Source organism: Tursiops truncatus, chromosome 18 (assembly GCF_011762595.2).
Source record: "Tursiops truncatus isolate mTurTru1 chromosome 18, mTurTru1.mat.Y, whole genome shotgun sequence".
Classification (NCBI taxonomy): domain Eukaryota; kingdom Metazoa; phylum Chordata; class Mammalia; order Artiodactyla; family Delphinidae; genus Tursiops; species Tursiops truncatus.
This window is the reverse complement of record NC_047051.1, coordinates 77454238-77477480: the sequence shown is the minus strand read 5'-3', so window position 1 is coordinate 77477480 and position 23243 is coordinate 77454238. Positions and strand designations below refer to the sequence as shown.

Below are 23243 nucleotides of genomic sequence, written 5' to 3'. Positions count from 1 at the left end.
GAAGTCCACTAGATGCTAATATAGCCACACAGCTTTCTGTGTGTAATTTCCTATGATTAGTTTTCATGCTAAAGCTTTTTTCATCTTTTACTTTAGACCCGTCTGTGTCTTTATGTGTAAAACGACTTTCTTGTAGATGACGTATACCTACCTGGGTCTTAATTTTCTATCCAGTCTGAAAGTCTTTGCCTTTTAGTTGGAGTGTTTCGATCATTTTATTTCTGTTCTTTATTCCCGTTCCCCCACTTTCCTGCTCCGCAACGGTTTAACCCCTTTGGGCAGGTTTAAGATTTATACCGAATCAGAAGAGGCCCCCGTTTGTCACATGTGCTGGCCTGTGGCACTGTCTTAAGTACCTTTGTATTAACTCAGAACAACCCCACAGCTAAGGAGCATCATTATCTTCTTTTAAAAGATAAGAAAACCAAGGTTTAGAGAGTGTAATTTTCTTAAGGGCACCCAGATGGCGACAGAGCCAGGCTTTGACCCCTGGGCCACCTGACCGTGAAGCTCCAGCCCTAACCCGTTCTGTCTGCCAGCCCAGGGGCCTCCAAGGTGTGAGAAGCTGACAGCATATCTGCTCTAAGATGCAGCGCCATCTCCGTTTACAGAGCAGTCGACCTTGATTCTTAGGGACCCGTAAAAACCTTCTCAGCTCTTTATGTCGCTGCTTCACGTTTATCTACATCCGCACCTCCCATTCTATGCTGTCCTCCTGTCTTTGTAAGAACACACAGGTGCACACACAGACACACAAATCACACGCACCCCAGCAACCAAGAGAATGTGGGGCATCCTGTGCTGGGGACCGGGGGGCACAGAACCCCCGACCCCTGATCCTCGAGGGGATCTGAGAAGCCAAAGCTCGTGGCTGGTGTGAGAGGACTAAGGATGGTTTTTACGTAACGTTGTTGGAAAGTAATAGAGAACACCTAACAGCGACTCTGTGGGGCTCACAAAGGAGGAAGTGTTTACTGTCTGGCTCTTTACAGGAAAGGTTTACAACCCTGCCCTAGACGTGCGGAAAGAGAAAAGAACTTCAAAAATTTGAATTAGTGCCCTCAGAACTTCAAGAACATACTGTAGCCATAAAAACAAAACAAAGCAACAGTCTCCTATTAAAATTGGGGGTAATCAGGAAACAGGAAGTGACAGACTGATCTAGAGGCCACTGCGCTGGGGAAGAACTGACCAGAAACAGAAATGGAAAGTTTACGGCGGGGCAGGGAGGGGAGGGGGCTGTGGGTTTCCATTCAAGATCGTCTGGCCTATTTTCGTCACAAAATTCCTCTTAAAGAAAGTGAGAGCTGGAGGATCAGAGCGGAAGATGCCCTGTGGAAGTGAGTGGAGAAAGGACAGAGTGAGTCACTAGTCTTCTGAAGAGGGAGTTTCACTGGGTCCTGTCAGGACAAATGAAAATGGGCCCCATGTCACAATATTGTGAAATACGAAAACCTGGGACTAGATTTCAAACATTCTGTGGAAAAAAAACAAACAAACCAGGTTAGTTACACAACGGCAGCCAACTTCAGAGCTGGAAATCAGAGGCTGGGGAGCGAGTCCTTCCGAGTTCTGGGCCAGGACGTGAACCTAGAACTTCATTTATTTATTTATTTGGCTGTGTCGGGTCTTAGTTGTGGCATGCGGGATCTTTCACCGCGGCGCGCCAGCTCGGTAGTTGCGGCGCGAGGGCTTCGTTGCCCCGCGTGGCTTGCGGGATCTTAGTTCCGCGACCAGGGATCGAACCCGCGTCCCCTGCATCGGAAGGCGGATTCTTTAACACTGGACCACCAGCGAAGTCCCGAACCTAGAACTTCATATGCAGCCAAACTACTAACACGAAGGCAAAGTAAGTCAGACAAGCAAGGATTCAGAACGTTTTCCTCCTGTGCCTTTCTGCCGAGGAAGTCATGTGAGGATCACTTTAGTAAAAACGCATCAGGAAAATAAGTGAAATGAAGGCTGGGGGCTGGGGAGCAGGGGACGCCAGCCACGCCGCCGGTCGGAAGGCATCAGGTTCTGAGGAAAAGGTCTTTGAGAAGAAACTGGATTCGTGCAGAGTTTAATAAGAAAACTGCAGATCGTAGTGATAAGACAAAGGTTTGTGTGGGTTTTTTTGTCAATAGCATTAAAAATTGCTATATTTTTACTTAAAATTTTTATTTTAAAATGTCCAGGGAAGACAAAAAGCTGGACCAGAGTCCAAATATAAAGCAAGTTAAAATATGACATGAACTTTGAGCGTTTGATGGCGTTTGGAAGAAGAGAGCTTATTCATCCCTGTGCTCAGACTCTGAGCGGCCCGGGTACAGAATCACACTTCACTCCGGGGTTCCAGGGTGAGTTAACAGATGATCGTAAATGCCTTTTGCGAGTTTGCAACGTTTAGACAAAACATGCAAAGTTTAATATGTATAAATATATAAACATGATGTGACAAGAGCTGTCAGAAACTGGAAGGGGGAGGAATCATGGGGAAGAATATGGGCCTTCATTTCCTCATTTTCATACTAGACGCTCTTGAGAAAAGTTGAGCCAGGTACATGGAGGCTGGAATGTGTGACTTACTATGAAGGAACTGAAGAGGACACAACTGACTAGAGGAGGAAGAGGGGCGAGGGGCGCTGGGCCTCCTCTGGGTGGGCTGACCACGCCCTCCACGGTAGGGGCAGGATGCTATGGGTGTGGTATGCGGGGCCATTTTGTTTTTCTTAACAATTTGGATGAATTTTATTTACAAACTTTTTGTTTTGACAAATATTCAAGCAGTACAGTATGCAATGAACAGTTTCCCTTGGCCCTGTAAGTCCACCGTGAGGGGGCAGCCGTGTGCTGTTGTGCACCTGCGCGCACGCACACATACACACACGCGTGCACGGGGTGGTGCTCTGCCCCCCACCGTGGCCACACCTCTCCCTCCCATGCGACATCCGCTCCATCAGCGTCTGGATCTCACTCTGGGGAAGGCCTGGGGGACCCAGCGTCACACACATTTGGACGGACACCACCTAAGTCCTGTCCAAGGACATTCAGGATTTTTTCTATGCGTGCTGTTCCGGTGCCAGGCTTCCCTCCCCACGAGCGGCAGGACATCAAAAGGGATGTGGACTTTGGTGGGTCAAGGGTACGGGCATTTTCGAACATTCGAACAATGTGCTTGTCAGTTTAGCTGAGGGACCACTGTTCCACGCTGCAACTGAGGGGTCACGTCCCGAGGGTCCACGGGTCTGAGCCCGGCGCTCCGCATCCTACCCTGATGGCCCGGTCCCCCCAGCCCTCTCTGCTGACCCCTCGACCCTCCGTCTCTTGATGGGCAGGTTCCACTTCCAGGCGAGAGCTGGACCAGGGTCGACCTCATCAGAGGGTCACCCCCGACCCCAGGGAGGGAACGGGGGGACAGGGTGTTGGGCAGCAGAGCTCCTGCCTGGCCTAACAGCTCGCCCACCCTAACCTGTCACCGGGCACGGCTCCCTGGGGCCTGAGGCAGGGGGCATGGCCGCCCTGGCATCACAACCACTCGCTGCTTCTTCTGACCCACCGCTCTGTCCTCCAGCTCTGATCCTACCTCAGCCCCTCCCGCCCCCAGCCCAGCCCCAGCCCCAGCAAGCGCCCTTCCCGACCCACCACCTCCTGGGCCAGGGACCACGGCGCCCGTCACCCCCAGCTGCTCTGGGCTCAGACTGAGAGCACAGCCGAGAGCACAGCCACGGCCGGCTGGCTGGCAGTTCTGTGCACATGAAATGCTCAGCACTGCCTTATTCTGACCCCCAAATTTGCCAGTTTTTATTTAAAAACGTTCCCACCCCACCCCCCGATTTTTTAGAATGTCAATTATCTTTGTCTTTTAACAAAGGGATCTTAATTCGTATTAGACTTTTTGCCACTCCAAAAAAGACGCATCTCAAGTTTTTTTTCTTCTATTTAGTTTCATTTCTTGGACCCTTGGCGACACGCCTGTCCCCAGCCCCGCCCCGCTGCAGCCCCGCGGGCGGGGTTTCCGGACCGCTCTGCCCCGACGCTGCCCTGCGTCAGGAGAGGTCTGAAACAACGCTCCACTCCTCCTGCCTGTTTCTTTCCCGCTGTTACTGTAGAGTCACCGGGTCTGTTTTAAAGGGGACGTTTGACACCGTCCCACGCTGCCCCGACCTCCTGCCTGAGGCTCAGGGCTTCCCCGGGAAAGTCCTCAACGCATCTCACCTTCTTCCTTCCAATTCAGTAGCTTTTCGCCTACGTGTCTTTTCCTTTTCAATCATTCCTCGACTGCCAGTTTCCCACGCTGACCTTTAACTGTAATGACACGTGAGTGACGTGACCCTGAAGGAAGCGCACAGGTGAAACACAGTGAGGCCAGGGCGGGGGGCCGGGGGCTGACGTCTGCCACGCTGAAGGGTGAGGAGGAACGTGTTGTTTGCGCCACAGTTGCATTAATGTAATTTTAAGGCCAATTAAACTAATTTTATTCAGGGTAAGTCTACATTCAGTTACAATGTCAACAATCAAGAGATAATGAACTTAAAGTCTAATCTGGTCTCTTACCAACCACCTGTTACTGAACTCACAAATGAAAATTTACAAATATAGAAATAAGGATGATACTTAAAGAGTGAGGATTTTCATATGGAAACCCATAAGATGTCATATTTTAAACACGCATGTTTCAAAAAGGGAGAATCTTTTAATAATTTAGCACAAAAATCAAATTATATAAACTTGGTATATTCCAGAAAATATTGCTTTCAACACTTACACCATGATCAAAATTCCTTTGGTAGCTTTGAATCAAAATGTAGCCTGCTACTGTGTAAAATATAAGCGCTTTTAAATGCTCTCAGCGAAGTGTCTGTTGTAGGTGCCACACGAACGTCACCGTCCACCGCGCAGCCGAGGCTGCGCGCACACAGCAATGCAAGCAGGTGCCGCCGAGGTCACCCCTGCTCACAACGTCAAGTCTCCTCCGAAACGTTTACAGTGGTTACAGCAGAGGACAGCCACCCTGCCCAGGGCCGTGAAAACAAAACCAAACTTTATTGTCGCAATCGTACAAACACTGCAATTAGAAAAAATCAAACAGCAGTTCCCCAATGCAGAGAACGGGGCTGCTAGACTCAATCTTAGAACAGCAAACACACACACACTGCCCCCCTCTAAACCCTCAAACAGAAAATCCACGAGGGACGCAGTGGAAGTAAAAGTGAAGGCGCTGACGGGCTCGCGGCATCACACACGTCGGACGTGGCGTCCTCCTGGTGCGTCAGAGGTCTCGCCAAGGAGCCCCATCCTGAAAGCCACTCCTCAGAGGTTAACCCTTGTTGAAAGACCTGGAACAGATGCTACTATCCAGGCTGCATAATCGACCAGCCAGCTTTAACAGTGACTGTTTCTTCCTAATGTTCACCAGTAAGGGTTCTTGTTTTGGGTCTAAGAGCTTGTGTCCCTGCAGCTACAGAAGGGCAGCACGGAGGGTCTCACACACACACACCGAACATGAGCTTCTGCCACGAGAACACAGCTTACAAAGGAGCCTCTTTTAAGAAACCAGGATCTGCTTGTCCGACCTCAGAGTCACTCTGCAGAGCCACGGAACCATCCAAACGCCTAACAGAACAGGAGGAAGAACTGGAGGGAAGGTACACAAGCCACCTGCAAATCCTTGAGCCTGTGAAGGAGGAGCCAAGGACCCCCTTTCCTGCTAGTCCCAAAGCAGCCATGCTGCTGAGTACCAGAAAGTCCTGGAAACAGCACAGAAGTGTTTCTGCCCTAAAGATACATTCTAGTGTCTCACGGGAGGAGCCGCCACGAGCCTCAGGCCACGTAGCGGTACTGGTTGGGACTGTCCTGGTCTCTCTCCATGTAGTCTCTGTCTATGAGAGATTCGATTCTCTTTTTCAAATCTCCAGGCTGGAAAAGAAGAACAAAAGCCCCCATTATAGTGGCGTTAAAGCTACAACCATAGGGGAATATGAGATGCCACGCTCGAGGCCCGGGATTGCAGTTATGTGCACATACCACGTACCAACACACCCATCTACAAAGAACTGTTTATAATCAGAGGCCAATTATAAAACGCCAGACCAAAACTGCCTGCTTCCAAAGACAATGCTAACGTCACATCGTGAGCAAAGCGCTTCCATCCGTGTGGAGGCGTCCGAGCAGGGCTGCCCGTTGGGGGTGTGAGGCTGTGAACGGCGAGCACGGCACCGACGTCGCTGCGCACCACAGCCTGGCGGAGCCTGCCCGGGGTGTGTCCTTCCTTCGTGAGGACGGTGCCCCTAATGCCGCCTGCCATCACCGTGTGCTACTTACACATGCCCCACGTGGGCAGTGCCCCTGGGAAGGGGACGCACCAGGCACGTCTGCATTTGGAGGCGTGTCTGCGCGGTCGCCTCCGAGCCCGAGTGGACCCTCCACCCCAAGTGATGGGCCGATACCAGCACCTGTCGGAGCAGAGCTGGCGCTTCTGCAGCCTCTGTTGAACCGCCGGGTCCCTCCTGTACAGGGGCAGGGACTCCGGCCCCACGGGGTGCAGAGCATGGCGGGGCACAGGACTCCCTGGGGACAGGAGGGCCCACTGGCCCGTCCAGTGTCCGTCCACTCCCCGGTCCGCCCGGGCTGGACGGCACGGCCTCAGAGAACTTCTGCCCAGGCGCACAGGTGGTACTGGGACGCCTGCCGGAAGGCTTCAGGGCAGACGTCCTCGGGCAGAGGCAACGTGACAACAGCGGGAGGAGAGAGAGCCGGGCCCTAGTGTCCCTCCAGCGGTGACCGGGGGTCAGGTGGAGCCCCACTCTCACACACACATGGAGATTTCTGTAGTGTGTGACCAGCTATAACGGAGGACAGATGGTCCGATGCTAAAGGTCGTGAGACTCGTATGCGCTTTGCCAAGGGTGCAACGGGTGCTGCGACCTAAGCTGACAGCCACTCACCTTGACGGGAAACTTCAGCTGATTATACAATTCGGAAACGAGCAGGTTGTGGCCCAGCGTCTTTCTCATCTTCATTATCCTGACGATGGCGGCATCGATCTGGTACTGCCGGTCCTGGAACACGCGCTCTGTGGTGCTGGCCTGCTCTTCAACCTGCACGGGAGAAGCCGGAGCGAGAGTGTATTTCAGTGCTGATTATCTCCGACTGTGGAGTCTGATAAGCTTCTGTTGAAAGAAAGGCCACACTGCGGGTGGATCCTGTCCTGTGCTGCAGTTTTGTTCTAGTGAAACTGTTTAACTTCAGGACCAAAATAAGTACATTTACAGGAATAGGTACATTAATTAAAAGACTTTTGGTGCTGGCTATGAAATAGATCAACAGAACTTGTAGAACAGAAATGAGAAACTACCCCATAATGTGAGAATCTGATTATAATAACGGTGACAGTTCCAATAGGTTATCAGAGAATCAACTCACTTTTTAAAGTAGGGAGGGTGGTTACAATGTTTTCTGATACTAAAATAATTTCTACACTGCCCACAGAAAGATTTAAATGTATAAACTACTAGAAAAATAGAGGTAAATGTTTTTTAAAATTTGGGTTAGAGGAAGGTCTTTCTTAGGATGACCCCCAAGTCAGAAACTGTGGAAGAAAAGACTCTACTTCCCACCGTAGTCATGTGGGAAACGCTCTCAGAACGACAAAATCATGTGCACAAAAGACAAAGGTTAATGTCCTCAATATAAACAGGATACCCACAAGTCAGAGGTGGAATATTACAATAAATGTACCAGTGACTTGAATTCAAGCAGTTAATTAAGAAGAGAAAACTGCAAACGGCCGCCCACGAAGAGCCGGACCAGCATCTATAAGGTGCTTCCAGGCGCTCGGCCAAGAGGCTTAAGCAGAAGCATTTTCACTGAAATCTCACACCCTGAGATGGTGTTACACTTATTCTAAAAGATGAAGAACTGAGGACTAGAAAGGTTACCTACTTCGTACGAGCTCCTAAATGGCAAAGAGATGCTCAGAGGAACCAAAGGAAGTCACACTAACACGGCAGTGAACTACTTCGGTGCCTGAGAACGGGGTGGGCAAAGGCCGGGGACGGAGGTCAGGACCCCCGTGAGCCAGAGACTGGAATCTGGCTGAGGGGTCAAGTCAACAAAGTTCACCTTCTCTGACGCAGCGATTCCAGGGCAAGGAGTTTACGCTCAAGAAGCAACCCCGCCAGGGAAACAGGAGTGTTTTGAACAGGATGGTCAGCATAACCCGATTTCCAGGAATGGAAACATCCTGACTGCCTTTCGGCAGGGGCACTGCCAGGCCCTGCAGATGGGCCCCACGGATTCTCGGATTCGAGCCACACAACGGATTACTCTGCACCCTTAAAAACCAAGTCCTGACATGGAAAGAGGCCCAGGGTGAAGAACAGGAACAGCTTACAAAATGGTGCATGTAAATGGCACGTGGAGCGATCCCATTAAGACAAGTTTACACATGTACATCAGAGAAAAGCCGCAAACTCAAGTGGCAGGAGAGGTCACCTCTGGAGGAAGAGAGGTGACAGACAGGCCCACTTGGGAATTATAAGTCCAGAATCTTACACCCTTTAGTCACTCTGGTATAAATTCCTAATAGTAAGAAAGATGGAACACAGGCTACGTGCATTAAACCTTCAACATATATGTTGAATTACCCACTAAAAACACTGTGCCAATCCAAACATCTCAAAAAATAAAAATTCCCGTTTTCTCATATTCTTGCCAACTCCTGATACTACCAAACTTTTAAACATTTCCCAAACTGATAGCCAAAAAATACAATATTATTTTAATTTGAATTGAAACAACTACTGATGAGACTAAATATCTTTCACGCATTTATTGATCTATTTCTTTTGCACGATCTGAACATACTTCCCGACTGGGCAACACCGAGCTCCTGGGGGAAGGGCAGCAGGCCTCAGACCCGCTGCAGGTGTAGGAGCGTCTGTGATGCCACCTCAGACCTTCAGAGCTGCCCGTGCATCATCTGGACTACCTCCCTCCCCACGAGGCCGTCTCGCTCATCCACACGTACAAGGGGGCGGCTGACACCTGCTCTGTAGATGGGCACCAGGGTGCATCTGCCCGTCTGGCCCACACGCTGACCACAGCCCTGCGGCACCAGGGCTTCTGCATCAGGAAGGCCCGAGGGCAGGTCCAGAACCTGCTCCGGACACGTGACACTCGAGAGCCTGATCAAAGCTACAGATGCTCCACCTGTACATGGATCCCAGAGGCGCTGCTGGTGGGTCCACAACTCCCAGGACCCTCACCACTTCTACCCCAGGACCTGGTGGAGGCGAGGCCGAGAGAATGGCTGAGTGCTGTGCAGAAATCAAGAGACCAGTCACCAGGTTTGGAAATGACGTGCTCTCCACGCTAACAGCACGCGGTCTGGGAAGATCTGATTTACCCACCACTTCTGTGAATAGGAACCATAACTGTTAAATGCATTTCTTTCTGATTTTTGCCCCTGTCGTGAGTATAAAGTAATGAAAGTTACGTTAAAATAAGCCCTCTCCTAGACATGACGTATGTAATTAGACACTTTAGAACATGCTCTGGAACCCTAGAGTCGAGAAATTACTCTAAACCTAGTGACTCCCTGGTGAGTGCCGTGTAACGGAAGAGAAAGTGGGTACACGTACGGTTTCCTTCATCTGGATTTGATTGATCTTGATCCGAAACAACTTGTGCTTGAACTCTCCATTGAAGACGAATCTGTCTCCGTCTTCGACCTCCCTCCCTCTGGGACTTTTGATCAGCACGCGCGCCCTCCCGCAGGCCAGGGACTGCAACGTCCTCCGCAGCTCGCTGCCCTCTGAGTGGGAGAAAGCGCACAGGTCAGGACCCCGGGCAGCCGCGACCTCGGGTGCAGCCAGCAGGGGCCGCGCCTCCACGTCCCCTTCCCCGAAGCCGCCCGCGCTGCGGAGGCGTGCCTACCTATCCCGGTGGCCATCTTTATGTCCTCAAAGCTGAATCCGTCGCCTTCGTTGAACATGAGGAGCACCAGCGTCTGGAGCAGCGACACCTGCAGCTCCTTCTTCCCCTTGAAGAGAAGGACAGCTCACGTGGGACGCCGCGTTCGCGCACCCCGCAGACCTCTTTAAGAGGCTGCTCTTTGCTCTCAAACTTTGTGTGCGCGGGGAATCTAAGAATTACTAATTGAACACCAAATAAGAAGAAATTAAGTTATGAGTTATACAAAAATAAAATGACTCAGGATTGCACTTAAGTCTTCTCTTGAAATAACTCTGGACAGAGCACGAGAAGGCACGGTGACGAGGCCGGGCTGGAGGGGAAGCTGGCAGGAGACGCAGCTGATGCTGCATGAAGAGAACAAGGACCCTGCGAACAGGCGCACATGTCACACCTCGCTCGACTGCAGGTCTGCGTGTCTGTCGGCTCCCTTTCCAAGCACCTGCTCCTTCCGTGCCGTGTCCCATGTCGGTGACTCAGTATTTCAAACCCGCCACCAGAAAAGGATTAGGACTTGCTGAAGGCTCACACGACAGTTAGCATTTTCTTGGCAATAAAGTATTAAGTTAAGGTATATAGTGGCTTCTCAGACGTAGCGCTGTCACATGCACAAAGCCATGTGACCCGCCTTATCGCGATACTCCCTCCACTGCAGCAGCTGACATGGGCCCCACCTCCTGTCACCCAGCCCCTGCCACGGACACTCGCCACGTGGTCACTGTGGGGAGGGGCACCCCGTGCAAGTGCTTCCTCTGGGCCCAGTCGGGGGTGTGGACAGTAAGGGGACCGTGGGATTTAACTCTCACGACACCTTAAAGAACTGTATGTGAGGTCTTCCCTGGTGGCGCAGTGGTTAAGAATCCGCCTGCCAATGCAGGGGACACGGGTTCGAGCCCTGGTCTGGGAAGATCCCACATGCCGCGGAGCAACTAAGCCCGGGCGCCACAACTACTGAGCCTGCGCTCTAGAGCCCGCAAGCCACAACTACTGAGCCAACGAGCCACAACTACTGAAGCCTGCACGCCTAGAGCCCGTGCTCCGTAACAAGAGAAGCCACCGCGATGAGAAACCCATGCACCGCAATGAAGAGTAGCCCCCGCTCGCCACAACTAGAGAAAGCCCTCACACAGCAACGAAGACCCAACGCAGCCAAAAAAGAAACAAATAAATCAATTTATTAAAAAAAAGAAAAAACAAGAACTATATGTAGCGTGTGTGGTTTTGTGTATATGACCCTGTACAATAACACACAATGAAATGTGTACAGATAATTTATGTGTAATTGTATATTTAATTTATATGAAAATGCATAGTTAACGTAGTACAACTGCAAAACAGTAATTCTGTAATTTTTTGGCTCAGTATACATAATTGAATTTTGTTTACAAAATTGAAGTTAAGTTCGAATATGGACTGTTTTGTGACATGTTTCTTTCACTTATCAATACACTGTATGCATTTTCCCTTCCTAAATTGTCACTTTTAATAACAGCACTGAAACAAATATTCTTACTCATTAATCTGTGAAAATGTTTTATGAAGATGAATTCCCAGAGTTGGAACTACTTGCAACCAAGCCCGTGACTGCAGGTTCTGAGACGCAGCACCACTGCCCTCTGCAGGGCTCACGGGCTCCTTCCCGCAGGGGGCGAGGCTGCTGCTCTTTTAGTTGTAGCCTGTCAGTTTCCTAGTCAGAGTTTCAGTCTCACTTTTATGAACTGCCTCTTCACAGCCTTAGCTCTTTTTTTTTTTTTTTTTTTTGCGGTACGCGGGCCTCTCGCTGCTGTGGCCTCTCCTGTTGCGGAGCACAGGCTCCAGCCATGCAGGCTCAGCAGCCATGGCTCACGGGCCCAGCCGCTCCGTGGCATGTGGGATCTTCCCAGACCGGGGCACGAATCCGCGTCCCCTGCATCGGCAGGCGGACTCTCAACCACTGCGCCACCAGGGAAGCCCAGCTCTATTTTTAATTAGGTAAATGCTTCTCTATTCTAATTAATTTTTATTGATTAGAATAGTAATCCTTCGACTGTTTCATTTTATTGACCTTTGAAAAGCCAGTGTTGAGTTATATTGAGTAAACGCTTCCTTTCTTTGCTACCAAAGTTCAATCACAATCAAAAAACATTCTATTAACATACTTCAGAAAAGTAAAAAGTGGAGGAGACACAGGACTTACCTCTTTAAACTCTGCTTTCAACACAGCGTGACCCAGTGTAGTTTGCCACTGAAGCTTTCGACCGCTGTGCTTTCCAAGATAAAACGTCTTGAATACTTCCTGAAGTTTAATCATCTGTCAAGCCAAGGAAACAACCAATTTAATTATGCTAAACACCTTTAACCTGAAGAACCACATACTGTTCAGTGTTCACGGCTGAATGAAAAGTCAGTTCTGTGTTTTGACAGCTGCCGCCACCTGCTTGGGCCCTGAGGTTGTCGCGATTTCAGTGGTACTTTCTGGGAGGGCTCCTGACGCCGTCCAGGACGTGAGGCTGGGACCTCCCTCCCGAGCCCCCGGGGGCTTCCTCGGCCCCTCCCACAGCCTCTGTGCCCTGGAGCACCCGCGGCTCTCATCAGGCTTCACCTGGTGAGCCGACCCCTCTCGACAGCCTCCCTCTGCAGCCTCCCCCTGCCCCCGGGCGCCCGACACCCTCATCACGAGGATTCCCGTCTCCAACTGGCGACCACGCCTTCTGGGTCTTTTTGGGTTTGTCTTCTCGCCCTGGAGCCCCAGGGCCCGCACTCCACTCGGCCCTGGCAGTGTCAAGAGCCGAGGCCCAGGTCCTAAGAGGGGGTTCAGTCCTCCCCTGGGCCCGGCCCCCCCGACTCCACAGCGCGCACCTCCTCTTCCCACCCCTCTGCCAGGTCCGGAGCTGCTCGCCGGCACTGTCACCAGCCCACTGGACGGGGTGCTAAGGGAGCGGGACCTGGACCTGAGCTACTGCAAAGCAGGGCCGAGGGGTGAGGGCCTGGGCCCGCAGCCTCGCAGCTGCCTGGCAACTCCTCTTCACGCTTCCAAACTCAGCTCCTAGTCACCCCACGGACCCATGAGCCAGCTTCAATACATCAAGTCCCAGGCATGATGTCACTGCATGTCTAAGTATTTCAGAACACAGCTAACAGACAAGGACTCTTCTAGAAAACGGGTCTACTGTACCATCTCACACCTAAAAAAAAGTCAACAGTGTGATAATCCTTCCAATGCAGACGTCTCTTAAAATTATTTCCTGGAGATTAATTCCCAGGAGTGGAAATAATAATAATGATTATAATAAGGTAGCAGCAGCTAACACTGGGTGCTTACTAGCCAGTTAACTGTTCTAGGCTCAACAAAGATCAAAGACCTAAATATAATTAAAACTACAAAGCTCTTAGAAGAAAACATAGGCACAAATTTTCGTGACCTTGGATTTGGCAATAGTTTTTTAGATACGACCAAAAGTACAAGTAACAACAGAAAAAAACAGATTAAGTGGACTTCATCAAAATTAAAAACTTTTATGCAGAGGACACTATCAAGAAAATAAAAAAACTCACAGAAGATATCTGCAAGTCACGTGTCTGATAAGGATCTAATGTCTGGAACACAGAAAGAACTCTCACCACTTAACAGACAGAAAACACAATTAAAAAATGGGCAGACAACTGAATAAATAAATGTAACAGGATTAATAGACGAGTAATAAACCTTTTGAATTAAAAAACAAAAATGGGCAGAGGACTTGAATAGACAATTCTCCAAAGAAGGTCTACAAATAGCCAATAAGCACATGGCAAGATGCTCCACGTCATCAGTCACCAGGCAAAAGCAAGTCTAACCAAAATGAGACACCGATTCCTACCAAGATGGCTATGTCATAAAAAATGAAAAATAACAAACGCTGGTGAGGAGGTGTGGAAATTGGAACCCCTGTGAGTTGCTGATGGGAACATAAAATGGCGTAGGTGCTATGAAAAATGGTGGTAGTTCGTCAAAAAAGTTGAACAGTTATCACATGAACCAGCAATTCTACTCCTAGGGATAGACCCCAAAAAGCCAACAACGGGTAATCAAACACGGCACACACATGTTCACAGGAGCATCGTTCACGACAGTCAGAAGGTGGAAATAGCCCACATGCCCATCGATGGATGGATACACGAAGGTGGTCCATGTACCCGGTGGAGTGTGATTCAGCCTTAAATTGGCATGAAGATGCCACACGCGACGGCGTGGATGAACCCTGAGGACATGATGCTTAGTGCGAGAAGCCCAACCGAAAAGGCCACACAACGTACGATCTCATTTATAGCAAACGTCTAGAACAAGTAGATCCAGAACAAGTAGATCAGTGGTTGCCTAAGTCTGGGGAGGGGAGAGAGGAGAGAGAGGAGAGAGAGGGGAGAGAGGGGAGAGAGGGGAGAGAGGGGAGAGAGGGGAGAGAGGGGAGAGAGGGGAGAGAGGGGAGAGAGGGGAGAGAGGGGAGAGAGGGGAGAGAGGGGAGAGAGGGGAGAGAGAGGAGAGAGGGGAGAGAGAGGGGAGAGAGGGGAGAGAGGGGAGAGAGGGGAGAGAGGGGAGAGAGGGGAGAGAGAGGAGAGAGAGGAGAGAGAGGAGAGAGAGGAGAGAGAGGAGGAGGGAGGGGGCGAGAGAGAGAGAGAGAGACAGAGACAGAGAGAGAGACAGAGAGAGAGAGAGAGAGTGTGAGTGTGTGTGTGTGTGTGTGTGTGTGTGTAGTGGGGATGGGGGATGGGAGGGACTGCATACTGGGTCAGGGCTTCTGTTTGGGATAACGGAAAAGTTCTGAACTTTCCATAACTTAATGCCACTGAGCTGTACACAAAACTGTAGGTGTATTTTACCAAGTACGAGTATTTGGTAAGCCCCAAACACCTTTTGCTAGAAGACCAAGGTTCTCAAGAGTGCAGGGGTCCATGCTGAAGCACAGGAGCTAGGAGAGCCCCCGCAAGCCAGAGGTGGGGTAATCTCAGCATCAAATAGGTAAGAATCCAGGAGTGCACACTGACAGAGACGGAGGAAAAATAAGTAAATTCGTGGGGCAGAGGGGAAGGCTCGTCCTAGGAAGAGGATGCCAACTTCTAAACAGAGAGAAACGGGAGATGGGACGGGATCACTACTTGTAGGTGAGCATGGACCCGGGCAAGTGAGTCTGATGGGGATTAAGAGGTTCACATCGTCCTCGAATTCTCCCCACAAATTATTTGATAACTACAAACCGGCTGACACCTTAACCAGGTGAGCACAGGTATCATCATCACCAGGGGCAAAGGAACAGCGTGCGGCCCTGGCCCAGGGACCGAGAAGACTGCGGCGGGACCTGCACGGCTGGCGTCTAACCCGCCAGCAAGCCAGGAGCCTGTGAGAGCCACCTGCAGTTCCAAAAGGCCTGCGTCGTGAGGGAGAAGGAAGTGGGTGCTGCTGCCCCCACTGAAGGGGACTGCAGACACGGTTGCGGGCGACGTGGGGGCCTGGGCTGGGCCTGGCAACCAGAGAAAACGCCACGCGGGACGCGGCTGGGACACTGACAAAGTCGGAATATGGCGACATGCAGGATGGGGGCGGAACATCCACGTCAACTCTCTGCACTTGGCAGTGTCCTCTGGTTCTATTCCCAGGAAATCCCCTCTAACGTACTGTGATTAAAGGACATGATGCAACCTACTCTCAAGTGGATCAGGAAACAACGCACATTATGGGGAGTGTGATGGGCACGCCTGGCGGCGCTAGGGAGTGGTGGCGGGTACTGGGAACCCTGAACCGTTCTTGCAAATTCCTCTAAGCCTGAATTGTTTGGCGTTTTTTTTTTTTAATTTTTGAAGTTTATTTATTTTTATACAGCAGGTTCTTATTATCCATTTTATACACATCGGTGTATACATGTCAATCCCAATCTCCCAGTTCATCACACCACCACCCCAACCCCCTGCCGCTTTCCCCCTTTGGTGTCCATACGTTTGTTCTCTACATCTGTGTCTACTTCTGCCCTGCAAACTGGTTCATCTGTACCATTCTTCTAGGTTCCACATATATGCGTTAACATATGATATTTGTTTTTCTCTTTCTGACTTACTTCACTCTGCATGACAGTCTCCAGAGCCATCCACGTCTCTACAAATGACCCAATTTTGTTCCTTTTTATGTCTGAGTAATATTCCATTGTATACATGTACCGCATCTTCTTTATCCATTCATCTGTCGATGGGCATTTAGGTTGCTTCCATGCCATGGCTACTGTAAATAGTGCTGCAATGAACATTGGGGTGCATGTGCCTTTTTGAATTATGGTTTTCTCTGGGTATATGCCCAGCAGTGGGATTGCTGGGTCATATGGTAGTTCTATTTTTAGTTTTTTAAGGAACCTCCATACTGTTCTCCATAGTGACTGTATCAATTTACATTCCCACCAACAGTGCAAGAGGGTTCCCTTTTCTCCACACCCTCTCCAGCATTTGTTGTTTGTAGATTTTCTGATGATGCCCATTCTAACTGGTGTGAGGCGATATCTCATTGTAGTTTTGATTTGCATTTCTCTAATAATTAGTGATGTTGAGCAGCTTTTCATGTGCCTCTTGGCCGTCTGTATGTCATCTTGGGAGAAATGTCTATTTAGGTCTTCTGCCCATTTTTTGGATTGGGTTGTTCGTTTTTTTAATATTGAGCTGCATGAGCTGTTTATATATTGTGGAGATTAATCCTTTGTCCATTGATTCACTTGCAAATATTTTCTCCCATTCTGAGGGTTGTCTTTTCGTCTTGTTTGTAGTTTCCTTTGCTTTGCAAAAGCTTTAAAGTATCATTAGGTCCAATTTGTTTATTCTTGTTTTTATTTCCATTACTCTAGGAGGTGGATCAAAAAAGATCTTGCTGTGATTTATGTCAAAGAGTGTTCTTCCTATGTTTTCTTCTAAGAGTTCTCTAGTGCCCGGTCTTACATTTAGGTCTTTAATCCATTTTGAGTTTACTTTTGTGTATGGTGTTAGGGAGTGTTCTAGTTTCATTCTTTCACATGTAGCTGTCCAGTTTTCCCAGCACCGCTTATTGAAGAGACTGTCTTTTCTCCATTGTATATCCTTGCCTCCTTTTGTCATAGATTAGTTGACCATAGGTGCGTGGGTTTATCTCTGGGCTTTCTGTCCTGTTCCATTGATCTATATTTCTGTTATTGTGCCAGCACCATATTGTCTTGATTACTGTAACTTTGTAGTAGAGTCTGAAGTCAGGGAGTCTGATTCCTCCAGCTCCGTTTTTCCCCCCTCAAGATTGCTTTGGCTATTCGGGGTCTTTTGGGTCTCCACACAAATTTTAAGATTTTTTGTTCTAGTTCTGTAAAAAAATGCCACCGGTAATTTGTTAGGGATTGCACTGCATCTGTAGATTGCTTTGGGTAGTACAGTCATTTTCACAATACTGATTCTTTCAATCCAAGAACATGGCATATCTCTCCATCTGTTTGTGTTATCTTTGATTTCTTTCATCAGTGTCAGTTTTCTGAGTACAGGTCTTTTATCTCCTTAGGTAGGTTTATTCCTAGGTATTTTATTCTTTTTGTTGCATTGGTGAATGGGACTGTTTCCTTAATTTCTTTCTGATTTTTCGTTGTTAGTGTATAGGAATGCAAGAGATTTCTGTGCATTAATTTTGTATCCTGCAACTTTACCAAATTCATTGATTAGCTCTAGGAGTTTTCTGGTGGCATTTCTAGGATTCTCTATGTATAGTATCATGCAATCTGCAAATAGTGACAGTTTTACTTCTTCTTTTCCAACTTGTATGCCTTTTCTTTTTCATCTCTGACTGCCATGGCTAGGACTTCCAAAACTATGTTGAATAGTGGCAACAGTGGACATCCTTGTCTTGTTCCTGACCTTAGAGGAAATGCTTTCAGTTTTTCACCACTGAGAATGATGCTGGCTGTGGGTTTGTTGTATATGGCCTTTATTATGTTGAGGTAGGTTCCCTCTATGCCCACTTTCTGGAGAGTGTTTATCATAAATGGGTGTTGAATTTTGTCAAAAGCTTTTTCTGCATCTGTTGAGATGATCATATGGTATTTATTCTTCAATTTGTTAATATGGTGTATCACTTGATTGATTTGCGTATATTGAAGAATCCTTGCATCCCTGGGATAAATCCCACTTGATCATGGTGTACGATCCTTTTAATGTGTTGTTGGATTCTGTTTGCTAGTATTTTGTTGAGGACTTCTGCATGTATAATTCATCAGTGATACTGATCTGTAATTTTCTCTTTTTGTAGTACGTTTGCCTGGTGTTGGTATCAGGGTGATGGTGGCCTCATAGAATGAGTTTGGGAGTGTTCCTTCCTCTGCAATTTTTTGGAAGAGTTTGAGAAGGATGGGTGTTAGCTCTTCTTTAAATGTTTAACAGAATTCACCTGTGAAGCCACCTGGTCCTGGACTTTTGTTTGTTGGGAGATTTTTAATCACAGTTTCAATTTCATTACTTGTGACTGATCTGTTCACATTTTCTATTTCTTCCTGGTTCATTCTTAGAAGGTTATACCTTTCTAAGAATTTGTCCATTTCTTCCAGGTTGTCCATTTTATTGGCACAGAGCTGCCTGTAGTAGTCTCTTACGATGCTTTATATTTCTGCGGTATCCATTGTAACTTCTCCTTTTTAATTTCTAATTTTATTGATTTGCATCCTCTCCCTCTTTTTCCTTTTTTTTAAAATTTTATTTACTTATTTATGGCTGCACTGGGTCTTCGTTGCTGCACACGGGCTTTCTCTAGTTGCGGCGAGCGGGGGCTACCCTTTGTTGTGGTGCACATGCTTCTCATCGCGGTGGCTTCTCTCATTGCGGAGCACAGGCTCTAGGCACATGGGCTTCAATAGTTGTGGCACGTGGGTTCTAGAGTGCAGGCTCAGTAGTTGTGGCGCATGGGCTTAGTTGCTCCACGGCATGTGGGATCTTCCTGGACCAGGACTCGCACCTGTGACCCCTGCATTGGCAGGCAGATTCTTAACCACTGCACCACCAGGGAAGTCCTGCTCCCTCTTTCTCTTGGTGAGTCTGGCTAAAGGTTTAGCAATTTTGTTTATCTTCTCAGAGAACCAGCTTTTAGTTCTACTGATCTTTGCTATTGTTTTCTTTGTTTCTATTTCATTTCTTTCTGCTCTGATCTTTATGATTTCTTTCCTTCTGCTAACTTCAGGGTTTTTTAGTTCCTCTTTCTCTAGTTCCTTTAGGTGTAAGGTTAGGTTGTTTGTTTGAGTTTTTCTTGTTTCTTGAGGTAGGCTTGTATTGCTATAAACTTCCCTCTTAGAACTGCTTTTGCTGCATCCCATAGGTTTTGGATCGGCGTGTTTTCATTGTCATTTGTCTCTAGGTAATTTCTGATTTCCTCTTTGATTTCTTCAGTGATCTCCTGGTTATTTAGTAACGTATTGTTTAGCCTCCATGTGTTTGTGATTTTTACGTTTTTTTCCCTGTAACTGATTTCTAATCTCAGAGCGTTGTGGTCAGAAAAGATGCTTGACATGATTTTGATTTTCTTAAATTTACCAAAGATTGATTTATGATCCAAGATGTGATCTATCCTGGAGAACGATCCATGTGCACTTGAAAAGAAAGTGTAATCTGCCATTTTTGGATGAAATGTCCTATAAACATCAATTAAATCTATCTGGTCTATTGTGTCATTTAAAGCTTGTGTTTCCTTATTAATTTTCTGTCTGGATGGTGTAGGTGAGGTGTTAAAGTCCCCCACTATTCTTGTGTTACTGTTGATTTCCTCTTTTACAGCTGTTAGCAGTTGCCTTACGTATTGAGGTGCTCCTATGTTGGGTGCATATATAATTGTTATATCTTCTTGGATTGATCACTTGATCATTATGTAGTGTCCTTCCCTGTCTCTTGTAACATTCTTTATTTTAAAGTCTATTTCATCTGATACGAGTATTGCTACTCCAGCTTTCTTTTGATTTCCATTTTCATAGAATATCTTTCTCCATCCCCTCACTTTCAGTCTGTATGTGTCCCTAGGTCTGAAGTGGGTCTCTTGCAGACAGCATATATATGGGTCTTGTTTTCGTATGCATTCAGCGAGCCTGTGTCTTTTGGTTGGAGCATTTAATCCATTCACGTTTAAGGTAATTATTGATACATATGTTCTTATGACCATTTTCTTAATTCCTATGGGTTTGTTTTTGTAGGTCTTTTTCTTCTCTTGTGTTTCCCACTTACAGAAGTTCCTTTAGCATTTGTTGTAGAGCTAGTTTGGTGGTGCTGAATTCTCTTAGCTTTTGCTTGTCTGTGAAACTTTTGATTTCTCCATCGAATCTGAATGAGATCCTTGCTGGGTAGAGTAATCTTGGTTGTAGGTTCTTCCCTTTCATCGCTTTAAATATGTCATGCCACTCCCTTCTGGCTTGTAGAGTTTCTGCTGAGAAATCAGCTGTTAACCTTATGGGAGTTCCCTTGTATGTTATTTGTCGTTTTTCCCTTGCTGCTTTCAATAATTTTTCTTTGCCTTTAATTTTTGCCAATTTGATTACTATGTGTCTTGTCATGTTTCTCCTTGGGTTTATCCTGTATGGGACTCTCTGTGCTTCCTGGACTTGGGTGGCTATTTCCTTTCCCATGTTAGGGAAGTTTTTGACTATAATCTCCTCAAATATTTTCTCAGGTCCTTTCTCTCTTCTCCTTCTGGGACCCCTATAATGTGAATGTTGTTGCATTTAATATTGTCCCAGAGGGCTCTTAGGTTGTCTTCATTTCTTTTCATTCTTTTTTCTTTATTCTGTTCCACAGCAGTGAATTCCACCATTCTGTCTTCCAGGTCACTTATCTGCTCTTCTGCCTCAGTTATTCTGCTATTGATTCCTTCTAGTGTATTTTTCATTTCAGTTATTGTATTGTTCATCTCTGTTTGTTTGTTCTTTAATTCTTCTAGGTCTTTGTTAAACATTTCTTGCATCTTCTCAATCTTTGCCTCCATTCTTTTTCCAAGGTCCTGGATCATCTTCACTATCATTATTCTGAATTCTTTTTCTGGAAGGCTGCCTACCTCCACTTCATTTAGTTGTTTCTCTGGGGTTTTATCTTGTTCCTTCATCTGGTACAAAGTCCTCTGCCTTTTCATTTTGTCTACCTTTCTGTGCATGTGGTCTTCCTTCCGCAGGCTGCAGAACTGTAGTTCTTCTTGCTTCTGCTGTCTGCCCTCTGGTGGATGAGGCTCTCTCAGCCTGAACTATTTTGATACAACTGAACAGACCTGCAGCACCATGAGTGGGGTACGCCCGGGGGGAGGAGGTAAGGGGTGTCTTCTGGCGAAGGTGACTGGGGAGACAAGTGTCTCCCAGACGGTGGTGGGGCGTGGTGGTTTTCTGCAGAAGAGGTTCCACTGGGAGGGTCACACCTGGGCCCGGGAGCACGAGAGAACCGGGTGCATGTGGCATGCCTCAGAGTCTTCCATCGGGTGGAGAGATTCAGGGAGGGAGGGCCGAGCCCATGGCTGTGGAGGTCCCTTGGGGCAAGCAGACACACAGGCTGGAGGCTGAGTGGGGCATGTGCGCAAGGGGAAGGAAGTGGAGGGGGCTTCCAGAGAACATCAGCATTCAGGATGGAGGGAAGGGAAAAAAGAGAAGAAAACCACAAAGGCAACTGACTAGTGGGGTCAGAAACAGAAGAACAGCCAAGGAAAGATACTGTCTTGAAAACAGGAAGAAGGGCTCCAAGAGGCAGTGCTCTGCCCCAGCTCCCAGGGTCCAGGGCTCCATGCCCAGCGCTCTTCCTGGAGGCCTGGCACCAGCCAGCTGGCGCCCTGACCAGCGGTCCAGGTGCTGCTTCCTTCTCTGCATGTTCCGTGCCCGAGCTCAGGGTTCTCCCCAGTACCCGCACGTCCCCAGAGAACCAGAGTGATGGCTGGCACACGCACCATCCCCTGCCCCTCGCGGGACCCTGGCACTGTCTACAACGGGCGGGAGGGACAGCCAGACAAGGAGGCCCATGGCTCCGCATGCAGGAACTTTTTTAAAAAGCGCCTGTGCCAGCACCTTCTTCACGGGCGGCCTGTGGACACGGAGACAAAAAGCGTCTACTGCGAACACTGTTTAGACAGAGACGACCGGGGTTTTGACCAAGTGCGTGATTTAAACACTCCTTGAAAGAGAGCACATCTGTGCCGGCATGGGTGCTACAAGGGGGAGGTCCGTGGGGCTCTGGAGCACCAGTATATGAATAACAAAGGGCATTCGGGCTTTAAAACGCTCACCTCTGGAGTTAGATGTACTTCCATAGGGGTGTATGTCGGCCAGTATCCCATCGTAAGTATGTTCACTGTCAGGTCTATAGAGCCTGGGTCACTTTGATTCTGCATATACTAAAAATAAAGAAAATCAGGACAGAATGATTACTTTAGAATATCACCAAAAAGAATTAATTCATTAAAAAGTAAATGGTGTCATTTTCAAAGTACAGTTTACCTTGTGTTTTCATTTATTTTAGTCCCTGGAACATATTTCACCAAAACCACACACCCTGTTCTAAAGTCACTAGAAATGTTTTCTCTTCTTTAGTCAAATAAGGATCATTAAAATCATTTAAGTCAAATTTTTAGTGTGCAATTTTAGGGATTATTTTCCCTTTTTCTTTTTTTGGCTATACTGCACAGCTCGCGGGATCTTAGTTCCCCAACCAGGGACTGAATCTGGGCCCTTGGCGGTGAAAGAGTGGAGTCTTAACCACTGGACTGCCAGGGAACTCCCAGGGATTATTTTTCTTTTTCATTTTGAATTTAAGTTTTTTGAATATGTGAGATGTTAACGGTGTAATTTTTAAGGACGAGGATTCTACACAATTCACACACTTATGTACATAATTTACATAATCATTTCTCACAATTTAAAATAGGATACTTTTTAAAAAGCTGTTTTACTTGACAAGAACACAACTTGCCTGCTTGAAATGAACCATGATGTCCTTAGAGAGCTCCATGTCCTTGAACATGCCTTCCAGCTTGCTGGTGAAAGCAGCCCCACACTCTGGACACAAGCGGACTGCAGGTGAGCATCCTGGGAGAACACCCATGGGGCACCAAGCCCCACCCCCGCCCCCCGCGCTCACCGTGCTTCAGCTTCGACAGCATAGACTTTTCAGCATCAACGGAGGCACTTTTTCCAACGAGGAGTCTTTTTGCTAAATCTTTCTTATAAAATGCCTCAAAGACATCTTTACCTATTTATGAGCAAGTGAGGACAAACGTTAAGTCATTAGATAGCCACCATGCAAACGTTCACCTCGACAGCTGAGACAGCCGGAGGGGCGTCCAC

The 23243-nt window shown here is 47.9% G+C and overlaps 1 protein-coding gene across 3 annotated transcripts in view; it reads right to left on the bottom strand.

Moving 5' to 3' along the window:
* Positions 1-4440: 4440 nt before the first annotated feature.
* Positions 4441-23243, bottom strand: part of CUL4A (cullin 4A) — a 45628-nt gene continuing 26825 nt past the window's right edge. For 2 of the 3 annotated variants that reach the window (XM_019920971.3, XM_019920972.3), the window contains 8 exons: positions 23038-23148; positions 22870-22955; positions 22187-22294; positions 12131-12244; positions 9919-10024; positions 9624-9796; positions 6927-7079; positions 4441-5898 (listed from right to left, as the gene is read on the bottom strand). In XM_019920971.3, coding sequence (XP_019776530.1) covers positions 5803-5898; positions 6927-7079; positions 9624-9796; positions 9919-10024; positions 12131-12244; positions 22187-22294; positions 22870-22955; positions 23038-23148 — 947 coding nt within the window. In that variant the 3' untranslated portion in view covers positions 4441-5802. Of the gene's footprint in view, positions 5899-6926; positions 7080-9623; positions 9797-9918; positions 10137-12130; positions 12245-22186; positions 22295-22869; positions 22956-23037; positions 23149-23243 lie in introns of those variants that run through there. The other variant, XM_033843749.2, reaches the window with a different exon arrangement.